The 22,714-nt window shown below is 43.1% G+C and overlaps 1 protein-coding gene across 1 annotated transcript; it reads right to left on the minus strand.

The window, feature by feature from the left end:
- Window positions 1–690: 690 nt before the first annotated feature.
- Window positions 691–22,598, minus strand: erbb2 (erb-b2 receptor tyrosine kinase 2). The gene is made up of 27 exons (XM_076759990.1): window positions 22,335–22,598; window positions 15,703–15,854; window positions 15,230–15,410; window positions 14,950–15,090; window positions 14,536–14,601; window positions 14,305–14,420; window positions 14,034–14,175; window positions 13,668–13,796; window positions 13,160–13,301; window positions 12,166–12,239; window positions 11,867–11,957; window positions 11,019–11,221; window positions 10,124–10,253; window positions 9,206–9,296; window positions 8,438–8,592; window positions 8,311–8,358; window positions 8,085–8,223; window positions 7,835–7,957; window positions 7,631–7,729; window positions 7,361–7,546; window positions 6,987–7,142; window positions 6,826–6,901; window positions 6,349–6,495; window positions 5,993–6,090; window positions 5,675–5,866; window positions 4,695–5,085; window positions 691–4,598 (listed from the first exon to the last, which is right to left on the minus strand). The coding sequence occupies exons 1-27, from the start codon at window positions 22,405–22,407 to the stop codon at window positions 4,225–4,227; spliced, it is 3,915 nt and encodes a 1,304-aa protein (XP_076616105.1). The 5' UTR covers window positions 22,408–22,598; the 3' UTR covers window positions 691–4,224.
- Window positions 22,599–22,714: the final 116 nt, after the last annotated feature.

Raw genomic sequence — 22,714 nt, forward strand, 5'->3', positions numbered from 1 at the left:
CTGAGGATCATTTTTCAATCTTAGTCTGTCCAGATGTTTTTAGAAACTGAGAATAAAGCTGAGTCCAGGTATTGTATCTCTCTGGATTATACACTGTTAGAAGTGCTGGTCAAGTAATTAAAGTGGTACAATAAATAAAAAGTTAACATAAAGTTTTCTCCGTCTCATGTCTCCCAGTTAGAGGTCAAAGGTTAAGTGGTGGACCTGCATCAGGCCAGTGTCCACCTGGGCTCAATCTTTTTTGTGTATTACACATTCTGTTGAAGCACATGAATTACACACATTCACAGTGTTTATTGAGTCCGTAGGCAGCAAAGCGGTGGTTAAATGCTGCATGTTTCTTGAGTGCTGAATTCTTATCCTGTTTGACTTTTCTATGAACACTATCAACGCTGTAGTTCCATCTGCCATCACTAGGTGGCAGTAAGTTCGCTGAGAACAGTAATACTAATTGGCGTTTTACACAGACAGCAACATTTGCAAGCGATTATTTGACTTTAACTTGATTGACTGTATTATCAGTTTTCTTTGATTCTTTAAAATGATTTTTTTTGTGTGCATCTCAGGATTTAATCCACTTTAAATAAAAGAGGACCAGTGTTAGAAACTGAGAACTGAGGACAGAAAAATCATGTTTTTAACTCCCTGTAAATGATCAGAACACTTTGGAGTTTTAAGTGTTTTATATCCTTTTAATGACACACATAATGTCTGCAAACAATTCCATATAAAAATGACCATTTCTTCATGAAATATGTTCTTGTGTATTTACTCTCCGCAGTAGAGCAACTGGTCACAATTTACTCAATCAAATTAGCTACCAAAGTGATTGTTTTTATTTATATATATACTACACATTTACATTATGGGACTTACTGACCAAATAGAAAGGGATCCATTAAAAACAAACTGGGTATTATTCACACAAACTGTGAAAGTGTAAAAAAAAAAAAAAAAAATATTCACAAGAAAAGTACAAAAGATACATTTTCTTCAAAATGTAAATGACAGTTATTTAATTTTACAAAACCTTCAGCACATTCCCGTTAGTCAGCTGTTCCCTGCTTCCTTTTGGGCTTACTTTCTTGCTTCAGTCACATTAGAGACTTTTTAACAGACTTGCAGATGGTTAACTTATAAAAGCAGCCGCAGGCCCCAGTTTCATTCAGTTTATGCTTCTGCTCAATCTCATTTAAACAAGGTCAAATAACATTTACTTTTTCGACTCCAATCAGAAAGCTGGTCATGATTCAGCATTTTGCCCAAGAACATTTTAACATTTTTTTGGCAGAAGATCAACGTTTTGGATCTAAGTAGCATCTGGTGGTGAGGTTGGTTTGGTTTGTCCGTTCCAGGCTACTGTAGAAATATGGCAGTGCATCATGTTGGACTCGCTCCCTCTTTCTCGATAACAAAAACACCACAACTCTTATTTTCAGGTGATTATACACTTATGAAAACATAATTATGAACAATGTAATTTCTGCCATATTCTGCCAATAGATCCTCTGGAATCCCTCACACTGCACCTTTAATGTGAAACCTTAAATCAACAAGCCACCAGACCGTGACTGGTGCCAGTCCTCAGGGTCTGTCCTGGTTTTAGTACAGCTGAATGGTTTTATATCAAAATGACTTTGTCAACGACGAGAGAAAGAACACGTACGGTCTCTCAGAGGACAGCAGGTAGATCACTCTTGGCTAATGTTAGTGCTACATGAGACATTTTTTTACAAAATGACACTACAGTGTAAACACCAGTACATTAATAGTGATTGTACAGAACGTAGTGGATTCATAATATCCAGTAGAAATATCACATTCTTAAGGAAGTGTGAACATGTGAGCTGTGCTATAACATTGTTATGACCTCGTGAAAACCTTGTATCTCCAGCAGAGGTGATGTTCATTTACGTAGGTAGTTATCGTTTTTTTTTTTTTTTTTTTTTGTTTGTTTTTTTTTTACTTAGTTTTTTGTTTTTTCTTTTACAGCCAATAGCACCCCAAAATCCCCAAATTTCCACACACTTTATGGTTGATGTTTTAAATATTAACCTCAGGAAATTGCAAGGATTCAATGGAGCTATTGGGTAATAAAAAAAAAAAAAAAAAAAGTGGGAGTAGATTAAAATTTCAATTTAATGGTCACAAGTTGCGCTACAAGGTTTTCTTATATAACCATTTCAAAATACAACAGATGCAAAAATACATTTTAGTTAAGTCTGTTAATTTTGTGGAGATATGAGGTCTTCAAACAATACATATGCAGGGTATCCATTATATATAAACATTAAAAACTGACACTCCATAATAATTACATTCTAAACAGCGTTAGTAGAAGATAGATGAGGGTATTAAAATCTGAACATGCTTTTATAAAAACATGTTATTTTTATGTGAGAAATCATTATATCGTGTAATATCAGGTATCATTTTTTGGAACAAAACTCTTCAAAACCCGTATGAGAACATCAAGATAACAGAATATTTCCCAAAGACTCTCAGAGTAAAGCTGATGTGTTGGGGGGGTTGTGGAGGATTTTTCAACAACCCAGTCAATTGTTTCAAGACTTGATCGGGATTTCGAGGCCCAAACACTGAAGCGCATTCTGCCGCAGATCTCCAAACCTCTGCAGAAGAAAACTCTGTTTCTCTCTTTTCAGCACTGTGACAACATCAGTCGTTGGGACGTGCGAGTTGGGAGAGCGCCGACTTTCCAACGAGGACATGAGGGTCACACAATGGCTCCATTGACTCGCTTTTGACCTCCCCCAGTCCAACACCAGTTGACATGAAAAAAACACCCTTCAAAAAAAATGCTGTTGATTATTAACTGGGATGCCAGTGTGTTCTCTCTGAGTGGAATTTGAGCCATGCATTGATTATCCAAACCCAGCAGAGCATTGCTTTTGCCTCCTCAGATTCACATTCAGCTCCAGTGTCTCCACTTTTACACAAAAACACACACAGCAGAACTGCTTTTTGCTCCGTAAAGGGCAGCCAACGCATGAATACACACATGCAAATCTTCACTTCTTGTGGAATATACTCACCAATAGCTTGCAGTGCTTTCTTGCACAGTGAGAGGCCACAAAAACCAAAAGGTTCATCGTGATAACACAAGCCAGGGGGGCATACGCAGTACCCTAACATGCAGTGCATGGTGCATACTTGAAAATGCACGTCACCTCCCCTTATTTTTTGCAAAATCATAAATCCCTGAAAAGTTGGCTCGAACTTAGTTACCAGTACACTTTGTCTTCAAAACAAAAACATCATTTCTGAGATTTTTGCAGCTTAAAGAATCTGCTCGTACCTCGCATCTCATCTGCTGTACCACAAAGTAGTTGCAGCCACACACACCAACAACCACATACATCAGTGTGTGGCACAATGCCTCTGTCTTCTCCATACAGGATGCCTTTCTTTCAGGGAGCATGTCGGCTGGCCAGATGGGCTGCAGGGCCTTTTCTGGCCAAAACAAAATGGCTTTGAGTGTGCTGAAGACCCCCATCAGGTCAGACAAAAAGTGACCAGAATACTAAACATCACCTTCAATGCACATCATGGCTCACTTTGTCAAAGTGTTCTATATGTTTGTTTGTTTTTTTCTCTTTTTAGCTGGGCTGAGTAGCATATAAAGACATATGAGGGAACAGAAGGGAATATAAAAAAAAAATGCTTCACATATTGACAAAACAACCACAGACATTAAACAAGTTAAAAGAAACTTAACATAAAAAAAACCCCAAAAGATTTTCAGCATTCATTAATTCAAATGTCAGATTCTGTGATGATCAGACCCTACTCATACCATGATGGGTTTTGACAAATGTGACTGCCTTTGCTTATTATCAAGTACTGACTTACATACAGAGGCTGAGTGAACTTCTTTTTTGGCACTTAACAGTCACATAGAGAGTGCAGATTGCTGAGAAGAAGACAGGAATACAAATGATGCTACAGATACCAGATTAATGCTACACTGTGTTGAGTCATGAAGTGTCACAAAGTGATTTGGTGACTTGTGCCGGACCACTTCGACCTGGTACTTCACTTGATATCCAGAGTAGGTTCACTTCCACGCGCACATACTATTCCCAATATGAAACCCAACTCATTTCTGTCACACAAACATTCATCTTCCCTTTCTCTCGTGCCTCGTTTACCTCAGTAGAACGTAATCTGTGACTCCTCGTGAGTTAATCACATTACTCTCAGTGCTCAAGTATATCCACTCCAGGTGTCCGCTAGTCCCAGATACTCTGGATTCTCTGCTGTGGGGGTCACAAACCCATTCACGTGCCTGGGCACTCCTCCGTCTCTCTCCAGTGTCTCGGGGCCATCCACCACTGCAGCCCCGGCTACAGCTTTGGCTTTGGCTTTGGCTACAAGGTCCAGGTAGTATGGGTTGTCAAAGGCTGGAGACGTGGAGGCCCCAGAGCTCGTGGGGACCAGGTATCCTGGGTTTTCCACACTTTTACCGGAGCTCAGGCCATTAGGGAGGCGTCGGTCTACTCTGGAGCCTTTACGAGGCAGCGTGCTGGGCCGCTCGGGGATCCCCGGCCTGAGATCCTGAATCTCCTGGTTGACGTACTCTAAAGAGACGGAGAAAGAAAGAGAAGTCAGAACAAAAAGCTCTGAGATGTAACCATCAAATACTTCCTTCACAGTGGAAGCAACATCCTGCTCACCTGGCAAAGCATGATTATGATTTAACCCATGACTTCGTCTGGGCAGTGAGTGATGGAGGTGATGAGGGTGATGAAGGCCATTTGGCCCGTCTGTCTCCAGGTCGCCCTGGCTCCCATTAGAGTAGGTGGGGTCTTTGCTGTAGCGTCCAGGGCTAGCTGGGGGCAGCGACGGGTCATCCGGAGGCCCGTCCAGGAAGACCGAGTCAGACTGGCCCCCGGCCGAAGGGCTGCGTTCCAGCGTCGGGTACTGAGGAGTCCACAGGCCGTTGGAGGTGCTGGCTCCCAAAGGTAAGGTAGGATACTGGCTTCGCCCAAGAGTGCTCAGGGAGGAGTACATGCTCCGAGGGCCACCAGCGACAGAGGGCTCGACATCTAAGCCCTGATCTCTGCTCTGCTGGAGAGAAGAGGAATAAACGATGAACAGGAAATTCATAAGAAGGGGAATTCAGCCACTCAAAGGCTCACCAGTTTCCATGGCTGCTACATGTCCAAACAGCTGAGTACAAATTATACAGTTATACTGAAATTAGATTTTATCAAGCCTGGACAGCCTAAAGAGATTATAACTGGTTTGATATCCAATTCAATCCTTCTCTCTAGAGATGTGTCTTAGTCAAACATCACACTATTTAATTATCTCTGGGGTTAGCTAACAGCTAACTAGAATAAAGTTATACAATATAGTAAAAAATGCAGTAAAAAACTGTAAAACATCAAACTAAAGTCTATAGCCATGCCAGCTGCTCCACAGGCATGCACGCAGGCCTCAGCAAAATGCTTAAGTCAGCTTGCTAACATGCTCACAAGGGCAACACCAGCATGCTGATGTTTAGCAGGTATAAGCATGCTAACATCTGCTAATGAGCAGAGCTGCGGCTGATGGAGCGTCACTACTTTTGCAGGTCTGGACAAGTTGAATTTGTGACCCGATGATGGTGCTGGAAGGTTTAGGGCTCACTAAAGCAGTTCTCCTCACTGACCCTGTACGACTGGTGTCTGGATGGCCCGTTGGCTTGAGCCCCGTCTCCCTGAGTCCTGGGGAAGAGGTTTGGCTGAGGCACCAGATACTCCTCAGCATCCAGCAGTTCACTCATATTGTTCCCTTCCTCCTCCAGCAGCATCCGGAAGAACTGGCTGTCCACCGGGCTGGACATGCTCATCTGCTCGTCGTTCTGCAAGACAGAGAAAGACCGAGATGGAAAACACAGATAAGAATGTATGATAAGACTTGACCACCATGGGTGCATTATATCTATTTTCAAGGGAAAGCAGCCCCCAAAAACTACGACTACACATACCTGAATGACTACATAGCGAGGAGGATCTCTGGCCATTGCACTAAAATCATTCACCAGATCTTTGAACCTTGGTCTGCTCTCTGGGTCAATCATCCAACCTGCCGTCCAAACATAAAATCAAGATGTCAATCATTTCCAACACTAACTACAAACATGCAACTCTTTTAGGGACAACTAATAATGGCAACTGTTTGATTTAATTTAATATCATAATGAACGCCAAATCCTCTGCTTTGAAGAGAAATTGGATTGACTAAAAAGGAAACAGGCTGCATAAATAAAGGCCACATTCATGTACAGTGTAATTAACTAAATCATATTAAGGCCAGATAAACGCTGCAGTAAGAGCTACTGACATTTGACCATGATCATGTAGACGTTGATGGTGCAGATGAGGGGCTGGGGAAGTCGTTCTCCTCCCTCTAAAACTTCTGGGATTTCTCTGGCGGGGATCATGTCGTAGGGTTTGGCGCCAAACGTCATGAGCTCCCACACTGTCACCCCTGAGAAGGAAACATATGATTACAACCCAGCTTTTTCTTTAAACTGGCATGAAACTAAACTATGTGTAAAATCAGCGTCAGTATTGAAAATTAAACACAGATTTACGTCATCATGTCTTGCTCAAGGACACTTCTATATATGGAGAGGAGGAGGGAGGAGGTCTAATTCTCCAATCAGTAGATAACCTACTCTACCTCCTTCACATTATTCAAACCTCACTCACACTTTGTAGTACTGTGCTACATTAGAAACAATAAGAAATAACTTCTGCAGCACTAAACAGCAACACAGGGACATTTCTGTCACTTCCAGCCCTGAGTGATACGGACCGTAGCTCCAGACGTCACTCTGATGAGTGAACTTCCTCTGCAGAATTGACTCCAGGGCCATCCATTTAATCGGCACCTGAAAAACACAGATTTATTTCAATAAATAAATCATTTTGAACATCCCCAGTGCAGATGCTCCTACAGTCACAGCCACATCTTACCTTCCCTCCATCAGCGTGATATTCAGTCTCGTCTATATCGAGCAGACGGGCCAGACCGAAGTCGGTGATCTTCACGTGGTTTGGGTTCCTAACCAGAACATTGCGGGCGGCCAAATCTCTGTGGACCAGCCGGACTTCCTCCAGATAACTCATCCCCTACACACGCACACACACACACATACACACACACATGTCCATCACCCACAAATCCATGTGGCCACAAATATACAAGCTGATACCACATCAAATTTGAAAGGAAAAATAAGATGATCAGCAACATTCAGACACAGCCGTTCTGCCAAGAAAAGTATACACTGACTTCTACTACTACAAACAGTAGTACAAGTATGTGCAGTATGTGCTTGTTTAGATACCTTGGCGATCTGGACACACCAGTTGAGGAGGGACTGGGAGCCGATGCGGTCCTTGTTCTCCCTGACGTAGTCGAGGAGGCAGCCGTATGGCATCAGCTGAGTGACCAGCTGCACCGTGGAGGTCAGACAAATGCCAAGCAGGCGACACACGTAAGGGCTGGCCACACCCGCCATCACATAGGCCTCCTGGGGAAGACAGAGGGAAGATGTTGAGGGGTTGTGAACTGTATTTATGTGCGCTGTAAATGTGTGTATCTAGCTTGCACTGACATCAAGAATCTCTTTATTGGCCTTTGGCGAGGTGTTCTCTCGTAACACCTTAATGGCCACCGGTATCTTCACGTGTTCCCCATCAGGAGCCCACACGCCCTGAAACAGACGATCAAAACTATTAAAAAACTCACCAAAAATGTAAAGTTAAATCCATAAATTACAACCAATGCTGTCGTATGATTAAAGAACTGGCTCACTTACCTTGTAAACCGTACCAAAGGCCCCTGCACCCAGCACTCTCAGCTTTCTCAGCTCAGTCTCCTTCAGGATGCGCATCTGAGCCTGATTGGGTGACGCACCACTGGGCGTTAAAGGCTCCACCAGCTGTACACGTGAAGGAAGCAGATGGCAGATTCCTTCATTACACATTTCAACACCCAACTCAATTTTGCCTCGATTTGCGACAGAATACAATTAAGCACGTCTTATTTCCATCAGCATTTGTGCCCACCTCGTGTTCTTGCAGGATCCTCCTCATCGTCTCCTTTCTCTTCAGCTTCTTCTGCCTCCTCAGGTAGAAGACCAGCAGAGCCAGCAGGATGAAGAAGAGCACCACCCCACCCACTGCAGCCGCGATGGTTGTACCCGGTCTAAACAGAGAAAAACAGTTCAACACAGCTCCTATTCCACCAACGAGGCTGAATTTGTTCAATTTCCTCCAGAAAGAAGTAGCTCACCCCGTCCTGGTATCAATGGGGCAGCCTCTCTCGTCCATCACAGTGCAGCTGAAACAGAGAAGCGCTGGGTGTGAAATCACTCATTGTGTGCTGTGCGTGATAGTGTTTGTGATGTGTGGCCACTCACGACAGTGTGCAGTTGGTGTTGCAGGGCAGGCAGTGTCCTGAAGCATTGCTGTACTTCCACACAGTCTGCTGATCCTCCTTCACACCGCTGGGACAACGGTCCACACACAACTCTCCGTCCTGGAAGTTTCGACATTCTGCACAATGTTCGGCACCCTGAAGACACACAGAGAGAAATATTTAAGTACGCTTAAACAAAATCTTTTGCACACATCCACACAGGCATGATAAGGTGGCTTTATACTGATTATGTTTGAGTTTATTTGATAGAGTTTACTAGCGGCGACATGCTGTGATTGCTTTGATAAAGCTATTTTTAATCACATTTTTATGTTATTGAAGGATGACCTTAAAGACCAAACTTATTGAACAGCTTCTCCGTTTTGCATTGGAGCAAAAGCCGTTTGGACTCGAGCACGATGAAAGAACGTCTTTAACTGGCTTCTTCTCTGCAGGGTCAGTGGAATTAACAGTTGTGGGAAATTTGTACATAAAAAAGTAATGTTTGACCTGAACAAACATGTGATGTTGAAAAAGTGTTCCTTTGACATTACGTTCTGCCAGTGATTGACCATGTGGGGATCTTGCCCAGTTGCATCCTGAAAATAGTTAACCACTTTTTGGAGATCACAAGCTTGATGTACTTTAATGTCAGAAATCATTGTGGTTGAGTAGATGAGGCATTTCCAGATTTTAGTTTCATATGGAACAAACCATTTTATACCATTCAGCACTGTCATATAGACTGCAAGCCGCACGAACATCTTACCGGGCCATGACAGGAGGCAGAGCTATTGAGAGGTCGGCACTCTGCGTGACAGGCAACACACAAAGATCCATCAGCGTATTCACGCACAGACCTGCAACACAAGCACAGCCAGGATGTAGCATAACACGTCACACAGTCTGGCATTCGTTGGATGCTTTTATCTAAAGCACCTGACGCTCTCATAAGGACATACATTTTTAGAAAGGGGGGCCTCAGCCACAAATAACTGCCAACATTAGCCTTAACGGATGACCTGCACAGGAGGTTCAAGATCCATATTCTCTCATCTGTACAGTAAATATGAAGCTATAGCCAACAGTAGCTCAGAAACAGTCTGGCACATAACCCCCAAAGTACTACAAACTGTGATTTTACTCTTTGGTTTTTGTATGGATTTAAATCAAACAGATGTTAAGTAGAGTTTTATGAACATGTTCAGTCGTGCTTTTTGGGACAGTGTGAAGCGTGTTCATACAGTATATCATCAAACCAGCAGTTTCTAAATGGATCTCTACTGATCTACTTCTGTGTCATCTTTGAAATATGTCATACATACATACATAGTGTACATGGAACCAAAACCAGTCCAGTGACTGTACAAAGAAACTCCAGTGTAATCACATGCATTTGCTCTGTTAGTGACCTACAGTACAGTTGCTTGAGGGAACAATTTCAGTTGAAAGCTTTCAGGCTGATTTATTGTGACTGTTCTGGCATTGGCAGCCAATTCAGTCAACCTCACAGAAATCCATCTGTTCACATTTTTACTTTCAAGGCAATACAATTTTTTTTTTAACTGGAAAAATACTTTGTGGATTATGACACACAGTGAACTCTATTATTTGGAACGCTATCATTGGACTTGTTATTGATTCAGTGCAGCCACACCCACACAAAAACAACCACAAGCTTTCTTACCCCTGATAGATGTCACACTGCTCTACGCACTCGGTGCCACGTTGGAAAGCCTTGCAGGACACACACTGGCTGGGCCCCGGGCCCCAGCAGCCCCCCTCACAGAGCGGATGACAAACATGCCCCTCTTCCTCTGAAAACACAGACAGAGACAGAGAAAACAAAGCATGATGCACATTGTACTTTTTGTTGACATCTTCTCCTCGTGCAGTGAACAGGACTCACTATCACTGTGTTACAAGCGTGTTGTTCTCAGCTTTGTGGGAGCTAAAGCTGCCAAGTTTAAATCTGTTTCAGTGAGAAATCAACAAAAACACACAGAGAAACACTCAAAAAGGACTGTGCATACAGACACCACCTGTCTGATCAACCGCAAATGTTTACCACGCCACAACAGCCATGAATGTCGTTTAAAATGCAATCACAAATCAGTATTTTCTGCAGCTGAGCTTCTGCGGGAATAAATGGAATTGGATTCGTATCAAAATCAAAATTCTGCCAATTGCAATTTCCAAATTACACAGGCTGCAATTTTTTCATGAAGGTGAAAAATGTCAAAACATACAATTATAATTGAAGCACAGTGGTGCCACAGAGAGGCCAACAAATCACACACTCCAGACCTAAAACATGTTTGTTTGGTACAAACCACAGGACAAAAAACACGTCATCATTATTTTTTTTTTGTCATTAACTTCCTCTAAAATCAGAACTCATATCTCAGTGTCTGTCAAAATAATCGCAATATGATTTTTATTGCATATCGGTCAGCCCTTAATTGAATCTTGTATTATGGCCGAGGTATCAGACTTGTGGAGGCAGCTGCCAAGTGACAGGTGTCTGATCAAAGTGCAAACCACAGTAAGTTTAATGGATCTTGGCATTATGTTCAACCTACCACAGACTTGTGGGTTTTGGTTGTTGCTGACAATGCGGTGGGGTCCCTGGGTGGGATGGAGGAGACTGTCCCAGGGCAGTGAACTGGTGTAGCACAGCTGGGAATTGTTGTTCAACAGGACCAAACCTCCACTGACGCTGCGTAGTGAACGCAACCCAAGAGATTTGATGTGCAGATTCTGGACAGCAAGTGAAAACACACCCCTGAACAGAATTTGAAAAACAAATTAGAATAAAAGAATTATTGTAAGTCCAATGAAGAAAGCTGGAAAAAAACACAAATAAGTCAAAAAGAAAGAAAAAAAACACTGCACATGTCTGCAAATGAACATGAATGTCAGAAAAACAGCAGACTGGACACTTGAGGCAAATATACTGTTCTAATTACCAAAACAACAGCTCATAATGTGACACCTTGTTGTAAACAGTGTCAGACAAGCGGATCTCACATTAGTCAGTATGACCTAATTTCATCATGCTACACTAGATAGCGTCCCATAGACTTAGACTGTTATCCTGGCTGGCGTGTGCTGCAAGTTTAAGCAGCTGTGCTGGCTAATAATTAGCTTTCTTTCTTTATTACCCTGAGAGTGAACAAACCGCCTCAACTGAACCAAACACATAAAAAGTGGAGCACAAACAAAGACACAAAACTGACTAACAAGAGCAAGAAAATCTTCTGTGGCAGGACAAATTCTGCCGGCAGCTAAAATCACAATGGTGAAAACCTGTAGAGTGAGGGATTTTTGATTTATCTAGAAACAACAACAACAGTGATACAGGACGTGCAGACATGCAGAGAAGAGAAAGGCAGACGTGTCAGTCAGACAGACAGTTTAAAAGTCGTACTTGTAGAGCATCCTGCCTCGGATCACCTTCAGGTTCTCAAACACACTCAGGTTAGCCCACTCTTCTGGCCAGGCATCAATGTACAAATAACCTGCAAAGCAAAATCAGACAAAGACACTAAAAACACTCCAACAGAGGAGACATAGTTTGTTCCTTATAGAAGGTTGAGTGATTTAGAGAAAAATCTAATTTACAATAGTTCTTCATGACATACAGTCTTTAAAAATGAATAACTCGGGTTTCCTTTTCTTTTCTTGTTCGACAAACACTTTCTCTCTGTTCTCCTCGGGGTCCATTACCTGTAATCTCCTCCAGTTTCTTGAAGGCGCTCAGCTGCTCGAGGGTCAGGCCTGATGTGTTGGCCACAGGGTCCCTGAACGACGACAACATAAGATTTAAATGACCATTTAAGATACAAGAGGCAATATATCATTTATTTCTACACATTTATCTTCTCTCTCTATTCACTGATAAAATCTCAAGTGTTGCAGGTCACGTAAGTGTTGACATTTCACACTTTAGCTGATAATTTATCAGGGATCTAAGCTTCAGTTGGTGATCGTCAAACTTGTATCGAAGGTCCGCAGAGAGACTGGAGACTCAGATGACCACGGTATATAAATTCTATCATTTAGCGTTCGCCATTGTTTTATTGACATATATACATTATGTCTACTGTGTTTTCATTACGTTTCATTTAAATCAAACATTCTCAATGAGGAGAAAAGATACACGAAAGCAAAGATACCATAAAGGTGAAAAACACTGATGTCTGCGTTTGAAATACATTTGAGCACAGTAATCTAAAGGGTTTGGCATGGGTGGCAACTTTCCCCTTGAGCTACACAAAGAGCTGCTATAAACTCAAATATTTGAAGGGCTGTATGGGAGGGATGTGGCTCTGTGGTAGTGTGAAGCCTGGAATATCAAGCTGCTGTTTGTGGTTACTAAAGTGCACATGATAAAGCTTAAATTGAGTTAATTATTTTTACTATTATTTTTTTTTTATATTATTTTACATTAGCTGTAAGCTAGTGGGCAACAGCAGGCACTGAGGTGGGGTGTGTGTGTTATCAGTTCAGCCTCTGTCTGAGCACAGCACTCTGGTGCTTTCAGCTGTTTCATTCAGTCTCTTTTCTTTTTCCGCTCTGCTCTCTGTACGTTCATGAAGTGAGCAGTCGATGAAGAAGCTAATTAGAGGCCAGCACTGCGGCTCGTTGCTGCAGACAGGTTGAATTGAAGATAAATCCATTTTATAATCCCAAAAGTACATTTTTTATTTGTGTCTCTTACCTTAAAAAGCTCTGAGGGAGGAAAGCCAGACTACCAAAAATCTTCGTACACTTGTTGAACTGCCCAACATTAGAAGACGTCACCATGGTGATGCCATGGTTGTCCATGACGCCAAGGTTGTCCATACCCAGACCATAACACACTGAAAAACAATTGTTAAATTGGACTTACTGATGATGTCCAATAAAACAGGACAAGAATGATAAACAAACCTTCATATAAATCAGGATATCATCAGTGTAGAATGAAATATCGTGTGGTGTATCACATCAAACAACAAAGGTATGAGGTGATTGATGAACTGCTTGAGCTGGTGGTTCTCTACATCCATTGATGTATTGATGATGTGAAGGCGCTGATGGGTGCGTTCACAACTGGCCTTTCCTTAACAAACCCTGTCTGGTCTTGATATGTATGTTAAAGCTGAAGTTAGCAGAAATTATCCACTTTTTACTGAGCATAGTCTAATGAAATGAAAATATGCCCACAAAGACACAATGATCCCCACCTTTGGGACAGTCTCCTTCACACTTTTCACATTTCTGCGTCTCGTGTCCATCAGGATGGATGATGATAACTTCCTGGTTGGCTTTGGGACAAACCAAAGTACAGGCCACTTCCATAGCCAGGTAGTTATCTACAGGCAGGGAGACACAGTGTTCAAAGGGCATCTTCACAGCAAAAACAAAACGCATTAGGTATGATGAAATGGGAAGCTCCTCCTTCTCCCTTCAGCATTTACTTTAATCAAGCCCCCCTATAATACGACACATCATCAGCAGTTGCACCAGTGGAACTGCACAGGGGCCCCCGGCTGAGCAAAGTGCGGTAACTTCTTGGATAAACACAGCATTTTTTCAAAAAGAATTCTCACAAGGACACGTTTTGACGCAGGTGGCTCCAAAGTTGAACTTCTTGTTTGGGTTGGGTTTGGTCTGAAAGGTGACAGGGTCATAGATAGCGGGTGGAGGACAGTTCTCCTTACAAACACCACTGTCGTTGAAGTGACGGCAAGCCTGGAGAGAAGAGGAGGGAGGAAACACGTTACTCCAGAAATGACAAAAGACTGATGGATTGCACTAAAGATAAAAAACACAACAAATATCTGATCAGTGTGTGTAAGTGTGTGTGTGTGTGTCATTCACCAGGCAGTCTGAGTCTTTGGGTCCCGTGCATCCAGCAGCACACTGCATGTGACAGCAGTCATTAGGAAGCAGACCTTTACACCGCTGACAGCCAGACGCACATTTAATTCGGGTCACTTTGAACAAAGATGACAAAGAGAACATTTTCAGCTGTTCTTCGCCTGCTCTGGACATTTCCCAGCGAAAACTACATATCGTCACTGTGATACTCTGCATGTGATGTTTACTCACAGGTCTGGCAGTCCTGTGCGGTTTCTCCCCAGCAGCTTTTCCCACATGTAGGGGAACAATTTGGACCTGTACCAGAACAAACCCAACAACAACAAATAATGAGAGCTGAGCGCTTATCCCACAACTGAACTATTTAACAGAGAAAGAGAAAAACAAAAATAAGAGCCTGCAGCTATGGAAGCTGCTCTGAGGGGCCGTACTTAAGATGTGTTGATGGTAAGCCCTGAACAATATCATGTCCTGCACCTCTCTATGGCGGTCGCCGATATCTTACCCTGAACCATAAACGTAACCGTTTCGGTGGCACAGAGGAAAGGTCAGGGGAGTGTTCACTCGCTATCCTGTCTGCTGTTTTTTATTCACTGTGACACATTGGAACAGGTGTGATTTATCCATCTTCAATCAGCTGCTCACATTTAGGGGCCCGAGGCTGCAGTCGGTGCAGCTTGGCGTGGATGTTCTGCTCGTCCAAAGTGTCCCTCCAAGTGATGTTCTGGGGGTCCGGGAAGCACAGGTGTGGGTTCCCCCAAATATACACCCCACCCAACAGGATCTCTGCAGGGGAAACAGCAGGGGAGCTCATCACTTCCTGGTTCAAAATTTCTTCACATTTACAAAAAGAAGGCCAGTGAATCCAGTCCAGTCAGACCATAATGGGTTCAGGCATTAACTGTGAGCTCTACTATTATCTGACCTGTGAGGCTACGAAGCCGGAGCGTCCTGAGCCCCTGTCCGTCTAGAGTGTTATCCAGCACAGCCAGGGCGTAGCTGGAGTTGTACAGCTGGCTGCCCCTTATGATCCGAAGGTTGTCCAAAGGCACCAGACTCACTGACACTTGGGCTACAAGTACATAGCCCTGGACCTCCACAATCCCCTGAAGAAGAGGTGGAGAGAAAAAAAGGTTAAGTCTGAATTGTGGAAATCAGGTGAACTCACAGGAAAAATATGTAACCAAGCTACCCAGCTGAATACTTGTTTTGTCTTTACTCTTGTCCATCTTCTTTGTTTTATAAATGATGCTTCTTTTGTGAAGGTGAAACTGGGTTTGACCTTGTTCCACAGCTCTTTTGCTGTGAAACAGCCTGCCTAAGGACCAAAAACACAAGTCCCATCTTTCAAGTTTACTTACTATACTGTAACAACTGTTATATTACGAACTCTGTCACCTGTAGGAAGGAGAGGTCAGGGTTTCCATGAAGGTGTGTAATCTCCAGGTTCCCGTGGACGACCTGGCAGCCGGTGTAGAGCAGCCTCAGGGTCTCGTAGTGATTTTCCAGGCTGGAGGGCAGGGCCAGCTTCATGTCTGTACCCAGACACACTGCAACACAGACAGCATGCGAGCCCAGCACGTCAAATACTATTAAATCCTTTTCATTTTTCGAGTTAACTTTCCATGAACTGCAACGAAAACTGTCAAACGCACGATATTCACCGACTACATCATCACGCAATAACAAGATTACATAAAATGCTGCTATGATCTCTTTCACATACAATGTAATCATCAGTTGCAACCCAAAAAGAGATAAATAAGAAATAAGTGATATACACTGAACAGATAATTGTACTTCATCTATTCACAAGCGCTCGGTAAAAATATATATACATACTAAGTGTAACCTCAGGAAAATAGGACTTTGTATCTCATTAGCTCAATATTTACTTTAAATGCTTTCAAACATTATTCTCTTACACACAACTGAGTGTTACACATGTATCTTGTGTTATACATTGAAGATGACTGTAAGGACTTCCGTGTATTTTTGACTGAGTAACTGTTTACAAAGTGGCCTTGAATGGCTGCCCTGAAACACATACCATCTGCACGGCCTCTGTCTTAGTGTGTACCATACAGTATATTTTCCACTGGCAGCAGAGAGCACAGATTCAGCACAGTGGGTCACACACAGCATTACATTCAGGGTCGCACAGCTCTACAATTCACGGGGGCTGTCGCGCTCACATAGCTCCCATGCTTTAGCAGGCAGTCACACAGTGGACAGTCCCTCCTCTGCTGGGGTTATAAATGACTTCCTCTGGCTTCCTTCCAACAGCCCTTCAATAGTCAACCCACTTCTCCTGATTGAAGCCACCCCCACCTCTATGCTATCTCTGTCCCTCCTTTTGGGAAAGACGTCTGGATGGACTCAGATACATCAGCCGTGGAGGAGGAGATACACGCTCAAGACATGCTCTTATCAGGTACGTGTGTCTGCCATGTGGACAGTTTCCTGGCGATGACTAAGCACTCAGAGCTTGACCAATATCACAGCTGCTGCACCTCAGCTGAGAGGTATTGGGTCATAAAGTGGAAATAAAGTGGAAATAAGGTCCACATTAAAATCTGACAGCAAGCTACTGCAGCAAATGGGTCTGTGATTAATGGAGTGGCAGCCAAAAATACACACCCAGTCGCTGCAGCTTGTGTCAAATATCAAATCAAATGACTAATCGCTGCCTCCTTCGGTGATGTCATCATGGAAAATACTTTGACATGTCAGGCCAAGAGGGGAGTCGTGCTTTTATTCCTCTGCATTTCAATCATTTTAGTTAGACAGAATATATAAGCAGAATCTGACTCCCTGAGTTGCAACAAACGACCCGACTCGCACACAAACAGCGCTGGGGGTTCCAGCTCTGGGGATTAGGTAAATGTGCCGTAACAGAACGCACAACAGAGGAGATTTTCCATTTCTAAAAAGTGTGTGTAAAGCCAGTTCTCAAGCTTCCTCTCCTTTTATTCCCTCATTGTTTGCTCTCCAAAAGTCTCTCAGCAACGCTTGAGTGTGTGTTTGTGTGTGCGTGGCCTTGTGTGGAGCTGCACACCCCTCCATCCCCGCGGCCTAAAATACTCTCTCTTTTATCACTTACTTAGCCCTATCTGCTCACTGTCAGGTCACTATCCCTGCCTTCCTCCTCCAAGTTCACTCACCATATCTTTTTTTTACCTGGTTTCAGAGCCAAATTATCTGAAAAAAGCTTCCTCTCAGTTCCTCTCTGAGTCCATGAGTGGTTGCCCTCCTCTTTTTTGGACTCTGGAAAATTGTCATTTCACAGGAATGTGCCTTTGCATATCTAAAAGATGACACGCGAGGATGTATTTCACCAGTGAGAAACCAGGCAGGAGTTCAGTGTCTTGCTAAAAGACACATCAGCAACCTGTGGCCCTCCAGGTCACGACAGAGTATCTATGTCCAGACACACACACACAGAGTTAAACATGTTAGTGCTGGCCTCTGCACAGTGTATCGTGGTGACTTGGCTCCACTTGCATTCAAGTGTTTCTGTGTACTCCTGCCTACTGTCTTGTTCAGTGTCATAAATGCTGACACAGGTTTTAATGCATCGCAGGAAGGTACAAACTAGTTAGTACGACATGTTGTCAGACGTGTCGGGGGGGGGGTCACTTATGGTGCATATAGAGGAGTGCCTTCTGGTGCGGTATCAGCTAATAAAAAGTAATTGAATGAAAAGTTGAGGCACAGTCTTCACTTTGCTTATTTTGTCCAACAAACAGACCAAAGATATTAAATATGCTTGAAACAGAGCAAAGCTAGTTACTAGTTCAGAGGCCTTTGCAACCATGTTTTTTATGTTGCTGTATGTTTTTGTCATCGCAAACTGTGTCTTGAAAGAATTAATAGTGATCTGACTCTATTCTAGCTTCCTACAGGAGAAGATGTGGCCACTGTAAACTGTCTCTTGTACCAGTGTGCCGCTTTAGAGAGTGTCCACAAACTGAATGCCAGCTTGAAGCCACACCTGTGTGTGGCAGCATGCCAGTTAGCACAGGGAGTGTGCATGTGTGTTTACCAGTGTGCGTACGGTAAGTGACACAAACACGGTGGCGGCGATGCTACTGTAGGACTTAGACTGAACCGTGGTGGAAAAAGCCTGCAGTGTGCCACACCAGAACAGCCAGCAGGCCTGTCTGGCCTCCTCTAATGGATCAGATCCCCTCAAAGCTCAGCACAAACAGAACGAGCTGATCCAACAGGACTTTCTCCGTCAGCTTATTATCCCTCAGATTTAAAATGTCAGTCCCAATTCTAATGCAATGCTAATCCTAGGGACGTGTCTTGCATCAACTTTACATTTCTGCCAACCTCCCTGAACACATTCTTTCTTTCCCTTCACTCTATGGCCAAGGAAGAAAAAACAGGTATTGCTCAACAGACAAGCAGAACAGGATCCGGACTGCGCTGGAGTCACAGATATATCAGCTCCTCATGCGTTCACCCTGTCATGCATACACTGCAATAACAAACACGTACAACAGCACGGCATCAGGTTATCGCCTGCATAGTTTGTTTTACACATTTACTACAGTTTGAAAGCGTCTGCAGCAGCATGTAAACATGCAGTTCATTTCAAAAGGGAGGAAGTGTAAGAGAGAAGAGCAAAGAGTCAATTTATGTTCAAAACATGTCGAATTGAAGGCGTGTTAGAATTGGGTCATATGATGCATAAATGACTGTGTTTATGTGTGGATGATCAGCTGTCAATCACATCGGTCAGTGTGATAATGGAAAGTTACACTAAAAATTCATTTTGTAATCTGAGGAATACAACATTTTTCTGGCAGAAATCTGACTGTATGACTGCGTTAATGATTGTGTTCATTTAGAGAAAAAGATTTTGTGTCATGATTCAGGTTATTGAAAAAAGTTTCATATAAACAATGACATTAGTTTACTATTAATATGCAGCTTAATATCTAGTATAGAGGTGGTTGTTTATTGTAATGAATTCTGGAGAAGCTGAGCGTAGCAAAAGATATTTTTAACAAGATATTTTTTTCGATATATCTATAATAAGGCACCATTTCTACTGAGTTTGTATAAATGGCTAGTGAATCATTTACTAATGCTCTATAGATCACTAATAAGTCATTAATAGGAGCTTTCTGATGGCCAGGTTGTAAAAAAAAATCCCTCTGGAAGCTGTTTCTCCTCCTCTAAATTACTTTTGAGTTCTTCACTTATTATTTATTGTTATTTATGGTGACAAATTCAAAACCTTTTAGAACTGGTAAACGATCATTTCAAAGGGAGTTTTGGAAGTGATACATACCCCAACAGTCTGAAGCATCACAGTCGCTCTGTATTAATTTATTACGATGTGATTCTACCGAATGCATCGTGATAATACTGGATTTTCCAGTTTTCTTTCAGTTTTCTAATTTTTGATAGTGACTGCAGAGACATTACAGGAAATTAGGAGAGAGACAGGAGGGGTGACGCATGATGAAGATCCCCACCTGGACTCATATCAGGTTCATTGCAATAACATGGTCAGCGTCTTAAACCCCTACAGTGCCACTGAGTCACTCCCAAAATGACTATTTCATTCCTTTCTTTGAGTTATTGCCCAATTATAAAACCTGGAAGTGACACACTGATAAACAATCTGAACACAGCTAACAAGATTTTCCTACAAAGAAGATGTGCACTGAAAATCATTGTGATCAGGAGCATTTTTAGATAGAAACAGATCATAACCTCGTCATGAGGTCGCTGTGAGTTATTTTAAAGTTGAACAGATGTGTGTCAGTGCTCAGTGAATGCAGTCTGAAGGTGTGTAACTCAAACCCTAGAAAAGCACACAAGAAGGTGTTGAAAGTTTCCTCTGAGGCTGGTGATGAGGCCCCCTGACGGCCCCCTCCTCAGCTCAGAGTGAGTTAGATCACTAACACGCAGCCTAGACAGGTGAGTCACGGCTGGCTGGGTTAACCTGCTACTGAGGCCAATCCAGCAGGACTTAATCACTTCACAGAGAGTTTCACTCAATGGGTGCACTGAAGTGTGACATGGACGTGAACTCTGATAGACTAGAGCCACACAAACACACAACGTATTCACACAAGGGGGCAGGTCGTTGAAATAATTCACTCAGAAGGAAAAACACCTAACTGCTGACCTTTGAAATCATACACTTGTTGGCCACAGGACGCGTGTGTGCGTGTGTGTGTGTGTGTGTGCGCGCGCCCGCGACAAAAACACTGACATAACAATACTTAAATAACTGAAAGTAAGACTGCTGAGGATTATCTGCTTGTGCATGATGCGTTACGGACCAATCACAGCGCTAATACTGAACTGATGCTTCAGCGATCAACACTGTGGAGTAAAGTGCACCAACCTGTTCCCACCAACAATGCAGATGTATCTGGAAATCACTTCACCTGTGACTACTGGCTTTGTTTGTGTTTGTGTAGAAGTGATGGTGGTGGTAGCACCGAATAAAAGACGTATCTGTAGTAAAGAGGACATGATGATGCTTCATGTTATCATGTTAAAGCCGCACATTGTCCTAATTCCTCGGCAGGGTTTTGATTTTTAGCAAGGGCACGTCGATTAAAAACTGTCAAGCACATGTCAATAAGGGCTGCGTTGAGAGGGTCTCTCAGATGTCAATATTTTTGCCATTAAGCCTGTGATATATTAAATGCTTTAAATCATCTGAACAGGGTTATTGATATGTGACCTCAATCGATATGGAGGCCTGCGTAAGCACAACAGCAAACTGGAGATGCATGATTGAGATGAACTGTTTGGCCTCTTAAATGTTAAAAAAAAAATTGCAAAAAAGATATCCTACACTCCAAAACATCATAAATTGCTGAGGTCTAAACCTCAAAAATATTCAGTTTACTGCAGAAGGAGAAGCTGCAAAACATTTCATTTGAGAAGCTGGAGTCATTAAAAGTTTTGTAGTAGTTTCACCTGGAGTCAAAAACGCGTTTTTCTGCATGTCCCTCCAGTTGAATGTCACGAGCATGATCCAATATTATAGGATTTTATTGTTGAGATAACACTTTGTTTTTCTCGCAAAAACCATGTCAGACACACATGAGCCAGTCCTTATGTGCGCCTTAATAATCTGTGAAGGTGAAATCTTCAAAATTTGAGTTAAACGCTTCATTGATTATCAAGTTTCTGCAGATCATCTGTTTCAGCTTTTAAATAGACACTGGTGTTTAAAAAAAAGGGTGAAAATGCAACATTATTCTAAACGAGATGAGATCCTCCCTGTAAATACATCATGGAATGTTCCTCTGCTTCAGCGTCACCAGCACTTAAAAAAATAAAATAAAATAAAACCATGATTTCTTCGAAAATCTTGAAAATGTGCACTTGTTTGCGCTCTCAGTCAGCTCTTGTTTTACTGGCATGCACTCAAGCTGCAAGTGTGACAAGTGGCCCTCTATCAGACAATGTCCTCTTTGGAGCCAGAAGTGAATAATTGACATCGTCATGATCCCTGGCGCACAATGCTTTCTGTGTTATTGTAGGTTTGTTTTTGTTTACGCGGACAGCAAACCGGCCTCACGTCCGCCTGCACGACCAACAAGTCAGTCCTCTGCGTCCCTAAGCTGCACAGCAGGTTCTCATGTTTCTTACCTGTTTCACTGTTACTACCTCTGGGTGTTTATTTGTGCAACAAAAGCGTGCTTCAGGCTGCAACACTGGAGTTTGTGTCCAAACACTGAATCTCAGTTGTGGCTCTTGAGCGACAGGTGTGATTTTTTTTTTTTTTTTTTTTTTTTTTTTCCTCCTAATGAGCGCTCCGTAAATCCCACGAGCCTCAGCGGTGACTGAGGGAGGACGAGGGCTGCGGACTCGCGGAGGAATGCGGTCCTAGCCAGAAATATCAACCTCTTCGAGCCAAGCTGAAGCTCGAGTGTTTACTCAAATATAACCCACGAGCTCTGCTATGATATGCCATTTAGACGGAGTGTCTATTTTGCCGACAGCGGGGCCGCTAAAGGCGAGAAAAGCTGCGAAAGTTTACCCACCTTCTCTGCCCAACGCGCCCGTCACTCCGAGCAGCACGGCCCCGACAAACACCAAACTTCTCGCCGCCTCCATCTGCTGCGACCCGGCGTCTCTAGTCCATTTTCCAAAGTTAGATGATTCTTACTATTCCCAATGAGGAGTCGCCGTATTCTCACTTCCTCTGCTCTCCAGGTTAGTTTTTTTTTCCTCCTCGGCACCTACGGAGTTGTTGTTCGTTTCCCAATCTCAGTGACTTCCTCCCATGAATTCCGTGCCTGTTGGTAGTGAAGCGTGACACCGAGCGCGCGGCAGCCGAGGCGCGCGGCCGTGAAGGCCTGAGCGGGGAGTGGCAGGTTGAGTCAGCCCGCCCTCACTGTGTGCGGGGCAGCGCTGCTCTGAC

Source organism: Chaetodon auriga, chromosome 20 (assembly GCF_051107435.1).
Source record: "Chaetodon auriga isolate fChaAug3 chromosome 20, fChaAug3.hap1, whole genome shotgun sequence".
NCBI classification, from domain to species: Eukaryota; Metazoa; Chordata; class Actinopteri; order Chaetodontiformes; family Chaetodontidae; genus Chaetodon; species Chaetodon auriga.

Excerpts from the sequence above, each read along its gene's own strand:
- erbb2 (XM_076759990.1), bottom strand. The coding sequence starts at position 22,407 with ATGGAGGCGGCGAGAAGTTTGGTGTTTGTCGGGGCCGTGCTGCTCGGA. Across the intron at positions 8,224-8,310 it reads CCCATTGATACCAGGACGGG|ACCGGGTACAACCATCGCGG; the intron begins GTGAGCTACTTC and ends TTCTCTGTTTAG. Across the intron at positions 6,902-6,986 it reads ATCACGCTGATGGAGGGAAG|GTGCCGATTAAATGGATGGC; the intron begins GTAAGATGTGGC and ends TGTGTTTTTCAG.